The 18,282-nt window shown below is 37.3% G+C and overlaps 1 protein-coding gene across 1 annotated transcript in view; it reads right to left on the minus strand.

Annotated features, from left to right (window-relative positions):
- USH2A (Usher syndrome 2A (autosomal recessive, mild)) overlaps window positions 1-18,282 on the minus strand; it is an 802,205-nt gene that overhangs the window by 409,861 nt on the left and 374,062 nt on the right. Inside the window, exons 30-31 of the mRNA XM_011929421.1 lie at window positions 7,606-7,719; window positions 5,163-5,324 (exon numbers count right to left, since the gene is read on the minus strand). Of these exons, the coding sequence (XP_011784811.1) occupies window positions 5,163-5,324; window positions 7,606-7,719 (276 nt within the window). The remainder of the gene's footprint in view (window positions 1-5,162; window positions 5,325-7,605; window positions 7,720-18,282) is intronic.

Here is an 18,282-nt window from a genome sequence, read left to right on the forward strand (position 1 = left end):
ATTCTATGTGGAAACTTAAAAGGAAACTACAAGTAAATGGAGTAGGAGTGAGAAAAAAATTGTTGACACTTTGAATATTTAGGAGGCGATATTAAACCAAGTTATTAGGGAAGTTTCTGATATTGTAGAAGGTAAAATATTTTAAACAGTGCAGATGATTGTAACCAGAAAAAACAGGGTAGCTCGTGGAGAAATCTCAAAGTTATTCCTTACCCCAAGTAAATTTTTGCTCATCAAGAATGTGATTAGATGAATGAAAGGAAAATATAAAAGGTTAATCATTATTCAGAAAAGTATTCACTATAACTAGTACTTTAAAATGCAAATAAAAATAGAATAACTTTTTTCGTAAAATAATCAAATATTTAAGAATATATAAGTCACTGCTGATAACTTCCCTGGAAATAATGTGACAAACTATATCAAATATTCTGTAAATGTTCATTACCTTTGACTTAGCTATTCTTCTAGGAACCTAGCAAATAGAGGTTTGTGTATAAGAATATCTATCTCAAGATATTTAAAATAGAGATAGATTAGATACTATTGCTCAAATGATTAAGTGCATTAATAAATATCCATTATATGTTATATGAGATGGAATATAATGTTATTCAAAATATTTAAAAATATTTTTAGAAAAATGTTTAATGATAGGATATAGTCATAACATAATAAGGGAATATGTAAATATTCAATATCATACATAGGTTATAGTTCAATTTTATTAACATGAATAAAGTAGTAGAAGGAATTCCACCATATATTAAGCATTTCTATATGACAGGATTCTCAGGTATTACGAGACTGCATGTTTTAGATTATCTTCAGTAAGAATGTATCACTTTTATAATTAAAGGTATTATCAATTATTTTCCCAATCTAGTAGATTCTGTCTTCCATTTCTCAGTTTCTCTATGAACAGACATTTCAGCTCTGTACAGATCCACTCTAGTAGCCCTAAACTGACACTATTACTGAAAACACCAGACATCATGAATAGAAGTCCTACCCACAAACCACTCAGTGTGGAAAAGATATTAGGTCACAAATATCCTGACACAAAGACAAGCGGTAAGTACCAATAGGATTGCAGATAGATACACATCATGGTGTAGACTTAAAGTGCTCATAAAAGCTAAAGCCCATCCCAATGGCTAGATCAGTTTCCCCACAGCCTTCTCCCTTGCTGACTTCAGACAGACAGAGTCCCTTTCCTATTTAGTCTTCTCTGAGAGTCTCTATAGGATAGGTAAACTTTAAAAATGTAAATGACCTGCACTTAGTCCACATCACAGATATAAAATCTGTAGTCATAAGAGTGGGAGCCTCATCCAACAGGACTGGCGTCCTCAGAGGAAGAGGAAAAAATACCAAGGATGAAGTCACCTCAAAGAAAGGCCATGTGCGCACGCAGTGAGGAGGTTACTATCTGCAAGCCACGGAGAGAGACCCAAGAGAAATCAAGCTTGCCGACATCTTGGTCTCAGACTTTCAGCCTCCAGACTGAGAGAAATACGTTTCCATTAAAGTCACCCAGTTTGTGTTATTTTGACATAGCAGCCCTAGCAGACTAATACAGGTGTTCTGAGGTCTTTCTTTTAGAGTTATGGCAAGGAAAAATAAAATATGAGCAACAAGCAGAATGTATATAAATTAAAAACGAGGATTTGGGGCCAGACGGATCTGCATTTGAATTAGTTCCTCTGATTACTGACTAGAATTTCTTACCCTGTCTAGGTCTCAGTTTTTCTAGCTATAAAGTTAGAATAATCATGTACGTCTTTGAACCCCATCTTAACCTTCTCAGTGTATTTCCCCTCCTTGACAACCATTGCAGTCCCAATATGCTTCATATCTTAAGCTATTTGGGGATGAAAGCAGCAAGGAACATAGTTGCTTATGAAATGCCAAGAAAGCTACAGCAGAAAAAATATGTTATGGGTAATATTGGAGATATATTCTTTAAAATATTACATAAAGATTGAAAACCATTGAAGAATCATTCTACTACCACTGTAGCAAGAAAACATGGATGTAGGCACTTTAAAAATATTTCACTTTCTTTGTATTTGGGGTTTGTATTGTAATAATACACTATGGTGCCATTTACCACAATCTTTCTTTCTTTCTTTTTTTGAGACGGAGTCTCGTTCTGTCGCCCAGGCTGGAGTGCAGTGGCCGGATCTCAGCTCACTGCAAGCTCCGCCTCCCGGGTTTACGCCATTCTCCTGGCTCAGCCTCTACAGATGCCCACCATCTCGCCCGGCTAGTTTTTTGTATTTTTAGTAGAGACAGGGGGTTTCACTGTATTAGCCAGGATGGTCTCAATCTCCTGACCTCGTGATCCGCCCGTCTCGGCCTCCCAAAGTGCTGGGATTACAGGCTTGAGCCACCGCGCCCGGCCACAATCTTTCATTAGAACCTATACTCCCATGGTGTTCTTGATAATTCAAACAACCAAAATACAGAATTCAGTGTCATTTTGAGGTGGTAGTAGAAATTGATGTGAATTCTTGCCTCTCTCCCTACACTGCTCTTTTTCTGTTTTTGCCCAGTGTAACCTCATATGGAATTCTGTACATTTTGGAAAGAGTCGAGGCCCACAGTTTGAGACCTGCCGTCGGCTGCACCACTTCCCTGTAGACTGATTCAGCATTCGTTTCTGCACATAGAAGGATCTTAGTTTCTCTTCCGCCGGCTGTGTCTTTTCCATTTTTCTCTCTTCCCTATTGCCTTATTCCTACCCTCATCTTACCCTCCATCAGTTCCCCTTTGCTAAGTTCCTTTTTTATTTCCAGGAACCATCTGACTTCATTCTTTCACTCCTTTAACACGTTTTATTCCATTCCCACTCTGTGATAGGTCCAAGACATGCAGTAATGAAAAAAACAAATATAGTTGTGTCCTTAATGATCATTATGGTTCAGCAGGGCAAATCAATGAGCAAACAAACAGTCATTCAAGATGACACAAACAAAAAGCAGTGGTGTAACATCAGTAAGCATACAGGGGCATACCTGTGTCACACGTGGGGAGAAAAAGGATTCTCAGAGGACATGTCTACTCTGGTTCTAAAACTTATGACATCCCATTATACACATTGTTACCTCTTGGTCCTACAGAAATGTTTTTATGTTAATTATTAATATATGTGTAAAGTTCCTTCCATGGTGTGATTTAATCTTTTCTGAAATAACTTCTGTGGTTTATAATTTTTAGTTAAAATCATCCCATAAGATACTGTTGGAGTAAGATTAACCTATTCAGTTTTTACAATGAACTCTGTGTTGTACAGGAGATAACAATTATAACTTCTCTTTACTAATTGCTAGCGACATGTTACACAGTTTGTATATAGTTCTAATTCTCTTTAAAATACTGAAAAATGTGATTACACCATTTTACAAATTCAGAAACTAAGACAAGTTAAAACACTTGTTTTTAAGACCACACTCTTCAACACAGCCAGAATGCTTGGGTTAGTATCAAAGCCTCCGACTCAAGCTGTGTGACCTTGGGTTACTTAATCTTTCTTTGCCTCATTTTCTTCACTTGTAAAATTGTGGTGTAAAATAATATCTACGTTGTAGAATAAATATTATGGAACTCTATCCAATTATGAATAATAAAATATAAAAATAATTGTTCTTGTCCATTTAAGGTTCTCAGACTAGAGGGGGGGCAAAAAAATGTAAACCTGAGAATGCAACTGGATGAATACACTGCCCTGTTCACACGACTTGCTCCAGCATCTACATGCGTCCCCATGAAACTGTGAGCACCAAGAGAAGAGGGACAGTGTCTGGCCAGTTCCCTATTACAACCTTAGTACCTGGCATGAATGTGAGTGAGTGAATTCATAAATAATTCATCCTACCTCTGACTCTAACTTGTTATGACCTTTATGAAGAAGTTAATATCTCTAGGCCTTGGTTTTTTCATCAATCAACATTTGATTAATACTATCTCACATGAGAGTCACATAGAGTATATAAAATAATACGAAGTATAAAACCACTATAAGTATTATACAAGTATAAACACAGTACAGGCAGCATACATAATGCAAACCTCCTGTATTTAGAAAGTTTTTCAACAATTTACTTCATTTCAGCGTCATCACACTTTATCATATGATATGGGCATATACACTATGTTTCCTCTCCAATCTAAAATTCGAACCACACTGAGTCACAATTCCGAGTCTTAAGACAATTATACATCAGTGAAGATGTTACAGTATTCGGGTGGTGCAAAAGTAATTGCGGTTTTTGCCATTACTTTCAAAGGCAAAAACCGCAATTACTTTTGCACCACCTTAATAGCTCATGTGAGAGAGGAATTTGTTTGATGATGTCATCGATCCAAGTGGACACTGTGAGTCTGACTGGGGAAAACACTGGCTCTCAATTTCAATCCTGTGTGGTCTGCTGGAGGCAGAGAAGTCATGTGCTGAGCTCTTTGTGCCTAGCACATTTGTGCATTTCCAGGCCTCCTCTGCATCTGAGAAAAGGTAATTGCTAGAAGGATTTAGGTAAGGAGTGGTGGGGTCTATAGAACAGAACTAGCAGTAGGACAGCCCTGGGTGGAAGGAGGTAACATGAGCACTTTTCCATTTTTTTTTTAGCTACAATTTCACCATAAATCTAATATGAGCTTCAAGATCATACAACTGGAGTGATTAACAGGAGATAAAAACAAGCAACTCAATTTCAAAAACACATTTTCAGATAACTATAGCCTCTATTTATCTGATGTGTGTGTGTGTGCGTGTGTGTGTGCAGTCACTCCTGAGTATCAATGAGAGATTGGTTCCAGGACCCTCTGCTCATACCAAAATTCACAGATGCTCAAGTTCCTGTTACAAAGGGGTGTAGTATTTGCATATAGGCCATCCACATCCTCCTGTACAATTTAAATCATCTCTGGATTCCTTAGAATATCTAATACAATGTAAATGCTATCTAAATAGTTGTTATACTATGCTTTTAGAATTTATATTATTTTTAATTGTTGTGTTGTTATTTTCTTCACATATTTTCTAAGCATTCTTGGTTAAATTTGCAGATATGGAACCCCAGATATTGAGAGCCAACTGTAAGTGTGTTTAGATTTGAACATAGACTATTACAATTCACTGATAACTATAGAGGTCTTACCCGTGACTGTGTAGTTCTCCTCACTGCCTGAGTAGATCAGCCTCCCATCCATGTATAAAGAGTACTGAGTTATAATACCATTTGCCTTTTTGGGTGGGTTCCAGGAGAGCAGCAAAGACTTGGGAAGGGATTTGGCTGCTGGTGGCTGAACCTCTTGTGGGGCTGTGGAAGAAAAGATTTATGGAGTCTAATTTTAGTTTTCTTTTCTAATTCAAACTTTTCAGACCCAAACCAATAAATCATGGAATAGATCTGAAATCCCATGCATGGAAATATTACCGATTCGTGGGCAGCTTGTCAGTCATTGCTTTAGGAAGAGTGTTAAATAACTGTCCCATATTTATGAGAATTTGTATCAATGGTGGATGAGGAGTACTTACACTAGTTCACTTCACTGATGTTGTGTTACTCCAGCAAAAGTACTATTAACCTGTAATCTCTATGTGGGACTGTACTTATTAAAGCAAATTAAGCAGATAGAGTCCCCTAGCCTCAAGGAGCTTGTGATCTAAGATCAGTAATGTCGGTGAATGTGGCTCATAATAGATATTTTTAAAAATCTGTATGTAATGATAGGAATAGCCAGAACATGCATAATCAATTTAGTCAATCATATATGAAAACTTTTGTGCATACTTTTTTTTTTTTTAAAGAGCTGTTTATTTCATATAGTTGTCAATGATTTGGAGGTCCTAAGAACTAAAAGTTTTTAAAAAGTTTCCTAAAATCCTCTATTATTTAGTAAATTCGAATTACTTTGTGGATATTTAGAAGTACCATCATTCTGAGCAAACTATCACAAGAACAGAAAACCAAACACCACATATTCTCACTCATAGGTGGGAACTGAACAATGAGATCACTTGGACACTGAAAGGGGAACATCACACACTGGGTTCTATTGTGGGGATGGGGGAGGGACAGCATTAGGAGATATACCTAATGTAAATGACGAGTTAATGGGTGCAGCACACCAACATGGCACATGTATACATATGTAACAAACCTGCACGTTGTGCACATGTACCCTAGAACTTAAAGTATAAAAAATAAAAATAAAAATTCCCACAAAAAAAGGAGTGTATTCAGACCAGCCATTCTTCCCATAAAAAATAAATAAATAAATAAATAAAATAAATAAAAGGAAATGTAAACTAAGCAAGCACAGGGATCTCTCCAGGGCATAGCTTGAAATTGGTGTGAAGGGTACGAGGTAAACCCTGGAAAAAGGACTTAGTGGATACAGAGAAAATAATACAAAGTAGGGCCATTTGTCCCATACTGAGGCTGGTCAAAGTCCTTGTAATAGGGGATGATAATCATGTCCTCAGCAGATGCAATGACACATCAAAAACAGTGCTATTATCAGTAGACCAGATGGAGAAAATGCTGAGGCTGGGTCACTGACAGCATAGTTCAGGTGAGTGGAGTCTGATTGCTTTAGGTAAAAAAAATACAGCATAGAAAGGGTCATAAGAAGGATTTTACAAAATCCTTTATCCTGTCCTGGTTTCATCCTATGGGCCCATGTCTTCCTTTCTGTTACGTATCTTCAGTGCAAGTGGTGCTTAGAAAAGAGGAAGCGGGGATATATAGATACTGGGAAAGTGAGAGAGAGAGAAAGACTGGCTGACTCTTTTTCCCTAAAGATCAAGCTTTTAAATCTCCTAAAGAACTTTTCAACTAGACAGTATAAGAAATGTGCAATTCCTCTCTCCAGAAGAGAGAAATGTGAAGTAACAATGCTTCAAATGTTTTGAGAGCTGTTATTTCTTGAAGTGATGCATTCTGATGCTTGAGCAAAGCTTTCGCTTTGGCGTGCTAAAATATTTTCTCTTTCTCACTGCCTTCTTAACATATGCTTTCTGAAACCTTAATTTATGCCAACAGTTTGTAAGTTCCAAGTACAACAGAAGTGAGACTTAAGTCGGAAGGAACTAAGCAGTGATTAATAATGCCTCAATTGGCATTTGGAGGTTTCATCATACTGAAATAATTGTTGCCTGTGCTACTGTTTAGCAGTTAAAAAATACCATGGAAATCAACCGTTTGATTCTCAATTTCATACTGTGCCATACAATCAATTCTTTTTAGTCAGACTGTCTCTAGATTTACTTCTGAGCCATAGTAAAATGAGGAAGCTTTCATTAATCTTTCAGATGCTTCATATTAATGACAAGGCTCTTGCATGAACAATGTAACAGCAATTAAAAAGCCCATTAATCTGCATTACAGCTATTAAAGATGCATGTCATTAAAGGGTATGGAGTTTGATTCATTTTCGCACCCCCCCAAAAAATGGAGCAATTATGGCCTGGCAATGCACTTTGTCATCAAATTAGGTTGGGGTTTTCCAGCAAATGGCCTTGCAGCATTTAGCTCTTCTCCTATTTTATTATTCATGACTGAAATGTGGAAGTCAAGACCTTTGAAATTACTTTACCTTCTTGTGGAGTAGAGATGTTCAATGCATGTGAGCTCTCAGTACAGCCAGCCAAAGTGCAAGCAGTTAGGGTTACTGCATAGTTTTTGAAGGGTAGCAAGCCTGTCAATATGCCTGTAATAAAAAGGGACAAAAGAGGGTAGCATGCTTACCATAAGCATCAATAAAGAGCACTGTGTGTATATTTGAGTGTGTGTGTCTATAAGAGAGACAGACAGACAAAGACAAAGAGACCAGAGACAGAAATCAAAAACATATTTCTTTTTTGGTCATTTTCCTCCCTTTCTGCTGTTTGTTGAATGGAATGACTCATGAGAAAAAATTGTGAGACCAACTTATTGTTAAAACAGCTCTCAAACAGCACCTGATGTTTCTCCCATTAAAGTGGGGAGGGGGTTCCACACGTAGTTTGTGAGGCAGAGCACAGTGTTTCCAATAGCTAAGATGTATATTATCTCATTCCAGGATCCTAGACCTCCTGCAGAAACAAAACTACTTAATTTTCTGTAACCTAGCATTTTTCAACTATATTTAACTAAGGAGTCCTTTTTATAGGGCACCTATTAACACACTTTAAAAATGCTACTCCCAAGAGTGGCTTCATTATTTTAACAGTAGGCCACACATATACAAACCATTTGTTTATGTTGCAGCTAACAAGTATGCAAATTAACATAGTTGAACAATTAGCAAATTAGATAATTATGCTTTTGTACTTCTACTTGCAAAATTATTAGTTTTTTTAATTAAGACACCTGTCTTAAATGGAAGTGTTACACATGGAAGTATTGAATTAGCATGGCTTGCTGATAGATATATGAGATTTGTTCAGCAATTAAAAGTACCTGTAGAAATGAAAACACATTTTGTTCACTAGTGTTCATAAGCAAGACAGAGACTCCTTATCTAGTTAATCCTGTGAATTAAAAAAAAAAAAATCCAAAATATAACTTGTGCATTTGCTCACCACTGTTTTTCTGCAAAGATGATTTTCAGAGCAATCTTTAATCCTAACCACATAGCTTATCACTATTTTTATGAAAAGATGGCCCCACTGGTGCTGTCTCTTTATTGATTAAACCTTCAATCACCCAGAGAATACATTATTGCTTTAAGGTGCCAATATTGATGACAGCTTTCATCATTCAAACACAAATTTTAATATACATGTTTACATAATTTCCCTCCCCAGTAGAAAATTTTAAAAATTAAAAGATCAACAAGTCAGGATGGAGCAAAGACCAGTTGTTTGCTTTGACACCTCCCACTTGCCCTTAGTCCCTAAGGCTGTCTCTAAGTCTTCACTCCAGCAACTACCCAGGCATCTCCATGGGCTACTGAATCTGGTCTGCCATGTTTCTACATGAAAATATTCATCCACTTGGCACCATCATCTTAGCTCATGGCCAAAGAAGACAGCAAGCCAATGAACTAATACACACACATGTGTGACCATCTCGTGCCAAATTCAACTCTAATTTCAAAAGTCTCTCGTGTCAGAACCTCCTGCTTTCTCTCATTCCTGCCCCTGCAATTGTCATTTCCTCTTAAATCTCCCAGATCATTACCCACATTCTGAGTTTACTTTCTTTTAAGAAGTTATTTCTCATTCCACCAAATGGCTTAAAAGCAAGCTAACATTATCACATGCACATCCTCATAATGGAGTAGTGTGGAAAAGGGCACGGATGCTCGGGCCAGATTGCTGGCTTCAAATGCCAAATCTGCTGCTGACTGGCCATATGAACGTGGGCAAGTTGTTTAGGCTTCTGTGCCTTAGTTTCCTTGTCTGTAAACAGATAAGAATAATCTTGATCTTGAAGGGCAAGGTGTTGTAGGCCTCATCTGTGAGATGGGGATAATATAGTACTTATCTGAAAGGGTTAGTATTAAGAATGAACAAGTTCGGGACTTTAGAATACTTAACATGGAGTATTGCCAGTCAAGAGCTCTAGAGCAGAGATACGCCATCCCAAATTAGCCTACCATTGCAACTCAACTTCTGCCTCTACATGCTGCTAGATGATTTGTATCTTTTAAAGATCACCAGTGATCCCTCAAATACCAAATCAAATAGCCTATCCTCAGTCCTTATCCTCCTACACTTATGGGGCATTGTCATCCCTCAACTTCCTTCTGTGACATTGAATTTTTAAATTGCTCTCCTAAACTACTGAGAACTCCTTTGTTTCCTTTACTGACTCATGTTCCTCTCACAGTCTCTTAAATAGCTTTTGTTTCCCAAAGTTGGGTTGCTGTCAAGCTTCTTTCTTTTTCTTTTTTTCTTTTATTTTTTTTTTTTTTCAGATGGAGTCTCGCTCTCTCGCCGGGGCTGGAGTGCAGTGGCCGGATCTCAGCTCACTGCAAGCTCTGCCTCCCGGGTTCACGCCATTCTCCTGCCTCAGCCTCCCGAGTAGCTGGGACCACAGGCGCCCGCCGCCTCGCCCGGCTAGTTTTTTGTATTTTTTAGTAGAGACGGGGTTTCACCGTGTTAGCCAGAATGGTCTCGATCTCCTGACCTCGTGATCCACCCGTCTCGGCCTCCCAAAGTGCTGGGATTACAGGCTTGAGCCACCGCGCCCGGCCGCTTCTTTCTTTTTCTAAACACTCGCCTTTGCTAGCTTATTAAGCCTTATCTCTCAGTGATCACATTTGTATATACAGACTTCACATCTCTCCCAAGCCCTGGTTCTGGGTTTCTATCTGCAGGCCATGTATCCACACCTGGATGTCCCACTGGTATCTCATACCCAACGTGCCCCAATCAAGACTCAACATTCTAAATAATTACGTAAGCTTCATTTTCCCATTTTGTAAGGCCTCCACCACGATCCCCAAATTCCAGGCTCAAAACTAAAGTATCATCATAAAATGTGTTTTAGCCATTCTATCTTTAGCAAATCTTTGGCATTTGCCATGTCTTTCCTATTGCCAAGTTGGAAACTACTGTAAGATTCTAAATAAGATGACTTGCATGTCTGAATTAGTATAATGCCACGCTAACAAGAAATGAATCAGCTCCCGGAGAATAAGACTTTTAATCCTAATGTGAATAAGAAAAGCATGTTGGAATATGAGGCTAGTTTTCCTTTATCATCACTTAACCTATGGGGCATATGTGAAAAGTAGCACCCCTCATAGATGAGCATGCTTCAGCTGAGGCATAGGAACACCATGCCTAAAAAGAAATAATGCTGATATACAGATTGGTTATCTGAAATCATTAGCATGAAGGTGTGTTGTACATTCAGGAAGTATTATCATTCAGAAACATAAAAGCAGTTCTATGATTGTGCAGTTTTGCAGCCTGGCTTTATAAAATTCTTATACTAAGACCTTTATTTCCAAATCATGACTGAAGTGCAATGTTGAAATTTTAATTGTTATACCAACTTATCACGAAGGGCATTCTATAGACTTTCAGAGGGACTGTATCAAACCAGATCCGGAGTTCACACTCACTAAGTGATCTTTAGTGATTTATTTAATGTTTCTTGCCTTCACTAGAAGAGTTGCTTTGTGTATAATATGTGTATAGTGAGAGTCCTTTATTAATTTCAGTCACTCTTTATTTTAAGGACCTTAAAAAACAAGCAATACTCATTTCAGCAAACTTGCTTTCTTCAGCTTTGATTTGGTAGAGATCTTTACCAAACTGTATTGTATTTCACAGAAAAACCCTGAGATTCTTAAAGAAAGATGCTGGAGAGAAACTAGATCATCTTTCAAGCCATTTATCAAAGTGCTCACATTTCCCATTTCAAGCCAGGTGAAACAATAATAAGCCCTGAGAAATGAGAGCTGCAAAATAGAAACAGAAAGAAAAAAAAAAAGGAAAAGAAGAAAGCTGATGTTTTGATTCTTGCCAACTTTGGATCCCAGGTGGAAGGTTTTAGATGGTTTGTAAATCACACTTTCGAAAAATGTGCTGCACTTTCTAAGGCTGGAGTGCCATTTCTTTTATATTTCCGGTAGGGAATCTTGTTCATCATACTGTGTGTCAGAGACAAAGTTTGTCAAACCATCTGATAATTTTCCTTGAAGGCAACTTAATATTACCTACTTCAGGAAGAAGAGCAGTATAATGGTTCACTGTGTTTTCTCATCCTGTCAGGTTCAAATTAAGGATTACACAGGGGCAAGGCGCTGGTCAAACATGTGGTCTTCATTCACTTGGAATCATAACAAAGTCATTTTATTGTTGGAGACACGTGGTTTATCTCCTTTGATTCTCAGTACGGAGAGTTTACAAGGATGCATTCAAGTTGAAAAGCTATGCCATGGACAAAGAAACGGAGTAACATATTTTCTCCAAGACTATGTAGATTGTGGATATATCCTTTGAGATCATTGAGTGATTATCCTAATAGCTTTGCTTTAAGTGTCAGGGTTCTACTTAGATTAGGTACTCCCTGGAAAATATAGTGTTACTCTGATGATATATCATCATCAGAAAGCATTTATCAATGTTTCTGCTGTATGCCTCTGGAAAAGGTGCTATAGAATACAACTAATTTTTTCAAGGTTTCTAATAGAAGAAAATATTGGAACTAGAAGAACTCTTATAGTAACAGATTGATACATAAAGCAGAGTGTTTGCATACAGGGCAAGTAGACAATGACATTTATAAGATTCAGACTTACCAGTTCAAGATGATAGGAAGCCTAAATTTAGTTTAAATATATATTTTGGTATTATATTAAAAAAATACTAGGAAATATAGAATATGACATATCTAAAGGAATCCTAGACAGAAAACCCCAAAAGAGAAAATGGCATAGTCACCTTTTATGACACTTGGGGTTTTTATACTGAAGAAGTATATCCTGAAAGGGAGAACTTTAAGATTTGTTTAGTTGTGAATCTCTTTGCTTGGGACACATCCCAGAGAAGTCTTTTTTATTTTTCTATTTTTTTATTTGAGAGTGTCCTTATTACAAGGCATACCAGATGACCTCGCAAACTCCCTTTCAGCCACAAACTCTGTGAAATCAGAAAATGGTCCCAACCATGTCAAGAAACCTGCTAGTCCCTCTTGGTAGTGGAAGAGGGCAAGCTGAAGAAACATTCAATAAGCATAAAGTAAGCATTATTGATGTCTTAAAAGTGTTAGTATCCCATGAAACACAGGAGTGTGGGTATCCAGATTAAAATCATTGGCACCAGCAGGACCATAACTCTCACTGCTAAGCGATAATGCATTTTGCATTAATGCTTAACATTGAGAAATCCTGACATGCCACACCAAGGGAGTTTGAAGTCAAGTAAGTAGATTCCCTTTGAATTGAAGTCCTGTGGGTCAGTGGGTGCAGAAAGCCCAAGCTGAAAGATTAGGGGACAGGGAGTTGATTTAAAGGAAGGAAACACATCACCATAGGAAGTTTAAGAGACCTACTGCTTATGGCTCCAAACTCTGTGCTCCGAGGGTTTTCACCTAACAGAGGGGAAGAGCATTGGCCTGGAGAACTTGCGACTTAAAATTCCTTCACAGTGATTTGGGGAATTCCTTGAACACAGAGGGCAGATCCTTTTACTTCTTTCCTTATCCTCTATCCCAGCAGCTGTTAGTATGGTTTACCAAAAGTGAACACTTGCCAGGTGACTGAAAAATAAAGATTTTGCAGACTCTTAGCTCCACTCGGGTGTTTCTCTCACTATAGGAGAGCCCGACTCCCACCACACCCCTTCCAGGGAATAAGCAAAGTAAAAGACATTGTTTCTTTTGAATGATACATTATTATCTCCAACACTCTCTTTCCTTTGCTTTCACCTCAAGTTTCAAAGGAACCAAAGAAAAATATTAATAATTGGATGCAGCCTAACGACCTAAGACAAAATCATTGTGGAGCTGGCACCAGCTGTGCAAGCTTTTGAGCCTCTAATGGGACACTGTACGCTGAGAAGCAGCAAAACAACAGAGGAGTCTGCTTTGACGTTGAAATTTTATGATTAACTCCTCTGACTAAATGTAGACAAGTATAAATGCTCTGCCTGAAAACCGAGCCTAAGACAGAAAACAAAATGGATCTTTTTTAAAGCCGAGCACATTTCAGAGAAGAAAAGAGGACTCCCTTTCTACTTACATACTTCAGCAGACTCCTCCTCCCTCCCCCACCCCACCCACAGCTGCCAACCAAGGTGTTTGGCCGGCATCCACTGTAATCTGTTCTCCTTCATTATGTTAATCTGTGGGCGGAAAGATTTCTGTCATCTTCGAATCGCTTGTACAGCAATGGTAAACACCTTGGCCTGTCTGTAATTGGACAGGTGTCTGCATTGATGTCACCCAGCTTTTAATTCAATTAAAGAACTGGCTGCTCTGCTCTCATCACCCACTCATTTCCGTTGCACTTTTAGTGTGGCGGTGAAATCTGCACACAGCAACTGTCTACCCTGAGTCCAAAGTCAGGGGTCTCCTTGTAAGGATCATGCACAACACTCCAACAATCCAAGAGTATCTTCACATTAGCAAAGGCATTTCGGATAACATGGATAATTTATCTCTCTTTTTTTTTTCTTTATGTCCTACTGCATGTAAATGATATCTTCTACTACTGGCCAGTAATTAGGAGCAGTCACAGCAAACAGAAAAGCTGTTTCCAGCTTCCTCTCCCCAAGGTTTTCCCCCATCTCAAGAGAACTCATCAGAGTACAATGCCCTTATTTATTTGCTGGCATTTCACATTTGGATCAAGAAAGTGAGGGTGGGCAAGAGCAAGACATTTATTAAGAGGGCCATCTGGTAAGGGATGCCACACAGGCAGAGCTGCTACTGCTACCTGGAGACGTAATGGAAGAGCCCACTTTTTAAAAGAAAACTGGCCAGGGGAAGGAGGGTAGAAGAAGTGACTTCTGGCTGGGGACTTTGCTGCGGTGCTGATAAAATCTAATTTTTAAGTATACATTCCAAACCAACCCAGTGGATGGATTAAACAGAGTAAATCAATCCAATATGCCATGCTTCCTCCCCACTTAAAGGAACCTCTGAAAATAAATTAAAGTTCTAACACAGACATTTTGACACAGTGACCCCATGAAACTGAATAATGACATTTGTTAAATATGGATGAAAATGTAACAGTCTAATAGAGATCTGGAAACATACCCAGGATATTTCTCCTCTGGTTCTTAGTCCAGGAAGGTGGGATTTGTTATTGCTGTTTTTTGGATAATATTTTCAATTAAAATAAAGATTTCTAATATTTACAAAGGTAAAGTCAATTTTCATTTTACCCGAAAGGTGGAACAATAAATACACTTCACCCAAACCTAAGGTAATCCCTTGGAAACTTCAAAACTAATTTTTCTTACATTTAATTTCCTTCAAATGGGTTTTTTAACCTTGTTTAAAACTTTTAGTAGAGAGCATAGAAGATCATATACCTATCAAAGGCTATGCAGACATTGATTCTTACAAACAGGAAAAAAATACATTTTTTTATTTCTTTATAAAATATGTGGCCTAATCCCAGTCTTAGACGATGGTTTAAACAGTGATTTTAATTGACCTCAAAGTATTATCCAGCTAAGATTCTCTCAGCAGGCTTACATCTAACCTCAAATTTTTAATCAATGCTTTTGTGGTAAGAACTACAGAGTCTGTCATTTTTATTCTAATTTGCCAATAAGTTTGAAGCCATGTGCTTGTGTTATCTCTTTACCTTACATAAAGGCCTGACACTGAAATTATTGAAACTCTCCAAGAAAACACTGGACCTGACTAAGCAGAGACACAGGCAAGGAGACAAGAGGAAAAGAAAAAAAAGAGAGAAATGAAAGTCATCCCTTATGATCAGTGTCCTAGGTTCCCTGCTACTAGCCTCCGATATTGTTATCCCATTGTACAGAGAAGGCTGCTTTTGGAGAGAGTGTACCATATGGTGCTCAAGTCCAGACAGCTACAAAACAATAGAACCAATATTAGAACCTGTCTTCTGACTTCAAGATCATTATTTCTCCCATTTGATCTAAGCTCCAGGTCCACAAAAAAGTGTTGAAAAATGTTAATTAAAAATAATAATAGCACACATTTTACTATTAAATGCCTTATTGAAAATGCAACTTAAAATGTGTTAAGAGGTTCAAATTTATTACTGAAATCTATTGCCTACAGAAATTAGCAGTCTTGTCCTCCAAATGAGTGAATTTGTATGCCTAGAATATTCCTTTACAAAAACGATTGATTCGTAAGAAATTGTATGTGTGTGTGTGTGTGTGTGTGTCAGAGAAAGAGAGAGAGAGATTGGGTTCAACATTGGACCTTTGTTTATTATACATATAACCCTTTTAATTTGTTCCGAATATAATGTAAATATAAAATGATCATAAACGGTAAAAAGCAGAAAAGTCTGGCTGTGCATTCTTCATCTTTATCAAATGTGATTGATAACTTTGAAGTATTTGTATTGAATATTTATAAGCATTGTGGAAATGCCTAGTTGATTATCACTGCAGAACAAAAATTATATATTTTCATCATTTTTAACCATGGCTTAACATGTTACCAAAAAGAAATGCAAATCCTTTGGTGTCAATTCTTATTGCATAAAACAAAATGAAAAACTTTTTTAAAAGAAATTCTCTCTGAAGATTTCACAATGTACCAGTAGTTCAGGCACATTATGTATTCAGGAGAGTTAGACAAAGCTATTAACTCATCAACACTGCATTACCTAATGAAATCCTTCTACATTAGCTAAGCAGGAACATTACATCATTTCTATTTTTACTATTTATGTCATAGGCCATATTTTTGTCCTGTGAATTTTTTCAGACCAGTTTCTTTCAAGATTTACATTTAAAGAAATATTTTGTAGCCTGTAATGCCAGCACTTTGGGAGGCTGAAGCAGGTGGATCACCTGAGGTCAGGAGTTTGAGATCAGCCTGACCAATACAGTGAAACCCCATTTCTACTAAAAATACAAAAGAAAAAAGAAAAAATCTAGGTGTGGTGGCATGTACCTGTAGTCCCAGCTACTCAGGAAGCTGAGACAGGAGAACTGCTTGAACCCAGGAAGCGTAGGTTGCAGTGAGCTGAGATGGTTCCACTGCACTCCAGCCTGGGCAACAGAGCAAGATTCCATCTCAAATTTTCAAAAGTTTGTAATAAACTACAAATATTGGAATATTAATTTATGGTCTACTATAAAAACAGACTTTTATCTTTAATAACACCAACAAAAAGAATTCCTTTTTATTTACTTCCGACGATTGCCTACTGTGGCAAAGATTACTAATTGCTCTGTATTATGTATTATACTCCTTTTCCTCGGTAACATAAAAACACTTTTTACCTTGGCAAATGGCTACTTGGAATAAGGACAGCATTTTTCAACATTCCCTGAAGCTAGGTACGGCCATGTGACTAAGTTCTGACCATGCAAGATAACCACAGGTGGAGGAGCAACTTCTAAAATATGTCTTTGAAGTGAAAGTGAGTATTCTTTAACCATTATTCCTTCCTGCTGGGTGAAAATCAGACTGGATGGCAGGAGCTCAAGTAATCATCTTGAGCTATGAGGTAGAAGCCTTGTTCGTAAGGATGGCACAGCAAAAAGATGAAGTGTGAGGGTCTCGCCTATGAACGTCCCACCTCTGCATTTACTGTGGACACCTATTACCAGTGAGAGAAAAACTGCATCACTATTATTTTAGGTTCTAATATCTCAAGTGAAATAATGAATCAAAAATGATAAACCCATCTCTATTAGGTTTTCCTCCATAAAACTTTCATTGTCTATATAATCTTACTTCAGAGAGAGTGCTTGGGCTATATTTTAGTTATAAAAAATCATATTACAGAGATAGGACCTAGCACTAGCATGGAACATGGTAGATGACTTTTTAAAATAAAATAAATGAATATTTTCCGTCTTTATAATTATCAGCATTGCAGCAGTATTGGCTTCCTTTATTTTTCATTTCAAATATATAGTGGTTGGGTTCTATTCTGAGGTCTAAGTTTTGGAATTAGTCTTTATTAGTTATTTATTAGTCTCACCCTACCAACATGTTTTTTTTTTTCTATTGGGAAATGTATAGTAAGTTCCAAATGTACATTTAAGTTGTGATAGCTCTGTACATTCTTTTATAAAATTAAAGAACTACTGATAAAAAACTGAGACTTTAGTAAGGACTAGTAGTTCAATATTCAGTCCAACTCAGCACAAAAACAATATTCACATTAGGCTAACTATGGGGTTAGTAGCAGAAAGCTACATTTGCTGACTGAAAGATTCCTTCATTCATTATTTTAAGGTAAGTACATCACCTACCTAGAGCAAGGCAGTGAACAAGGCTTAAAATAAATATAAAACATGAAACTTGTCCTCCAGGAGCTTACTGTCTACTAGGCAGTTTTAGCAACTTTGGAGTAAGAATTTCAATTGAACAGAAAAAAAAATTTCATGACATTGAATTACAGTCATTTCTCTGCAGACTTCTCAGATAAGTATGATTACATATATATAGAGAGAATACATATATAGAGAGAGCATATTTGTATAATGTATGAATGTACGTATATACACATATACATACATATACAGAGTAGCATTTTAATTTAATTTAATTTAATCTTATTGACGATACTCTGTATAGCTGAGTTCAAGTTCCAAAATCAGGCATAAGGCAAAAATAACATGATTTAAAGTTCCCTTGACAACTCTTTTTTTTT

This window comes from Colobus angolensis, unplaced genomic scaffold (genome assembly GCF_000951035.1).
Source record: "Colobus angolensis palliatus isolate OR3802 unplaced genomic scaffold, Cang.pa_1.0 Scaffold81, whole genome shotgun sequence".
Classification (NCBI taxonomy): domain Eukaryota; kingdom Metazoa; phylum Chordata; class Mammalia; order Primates; family Cercopithecidae; genus Colobus; species Colobus angolensis.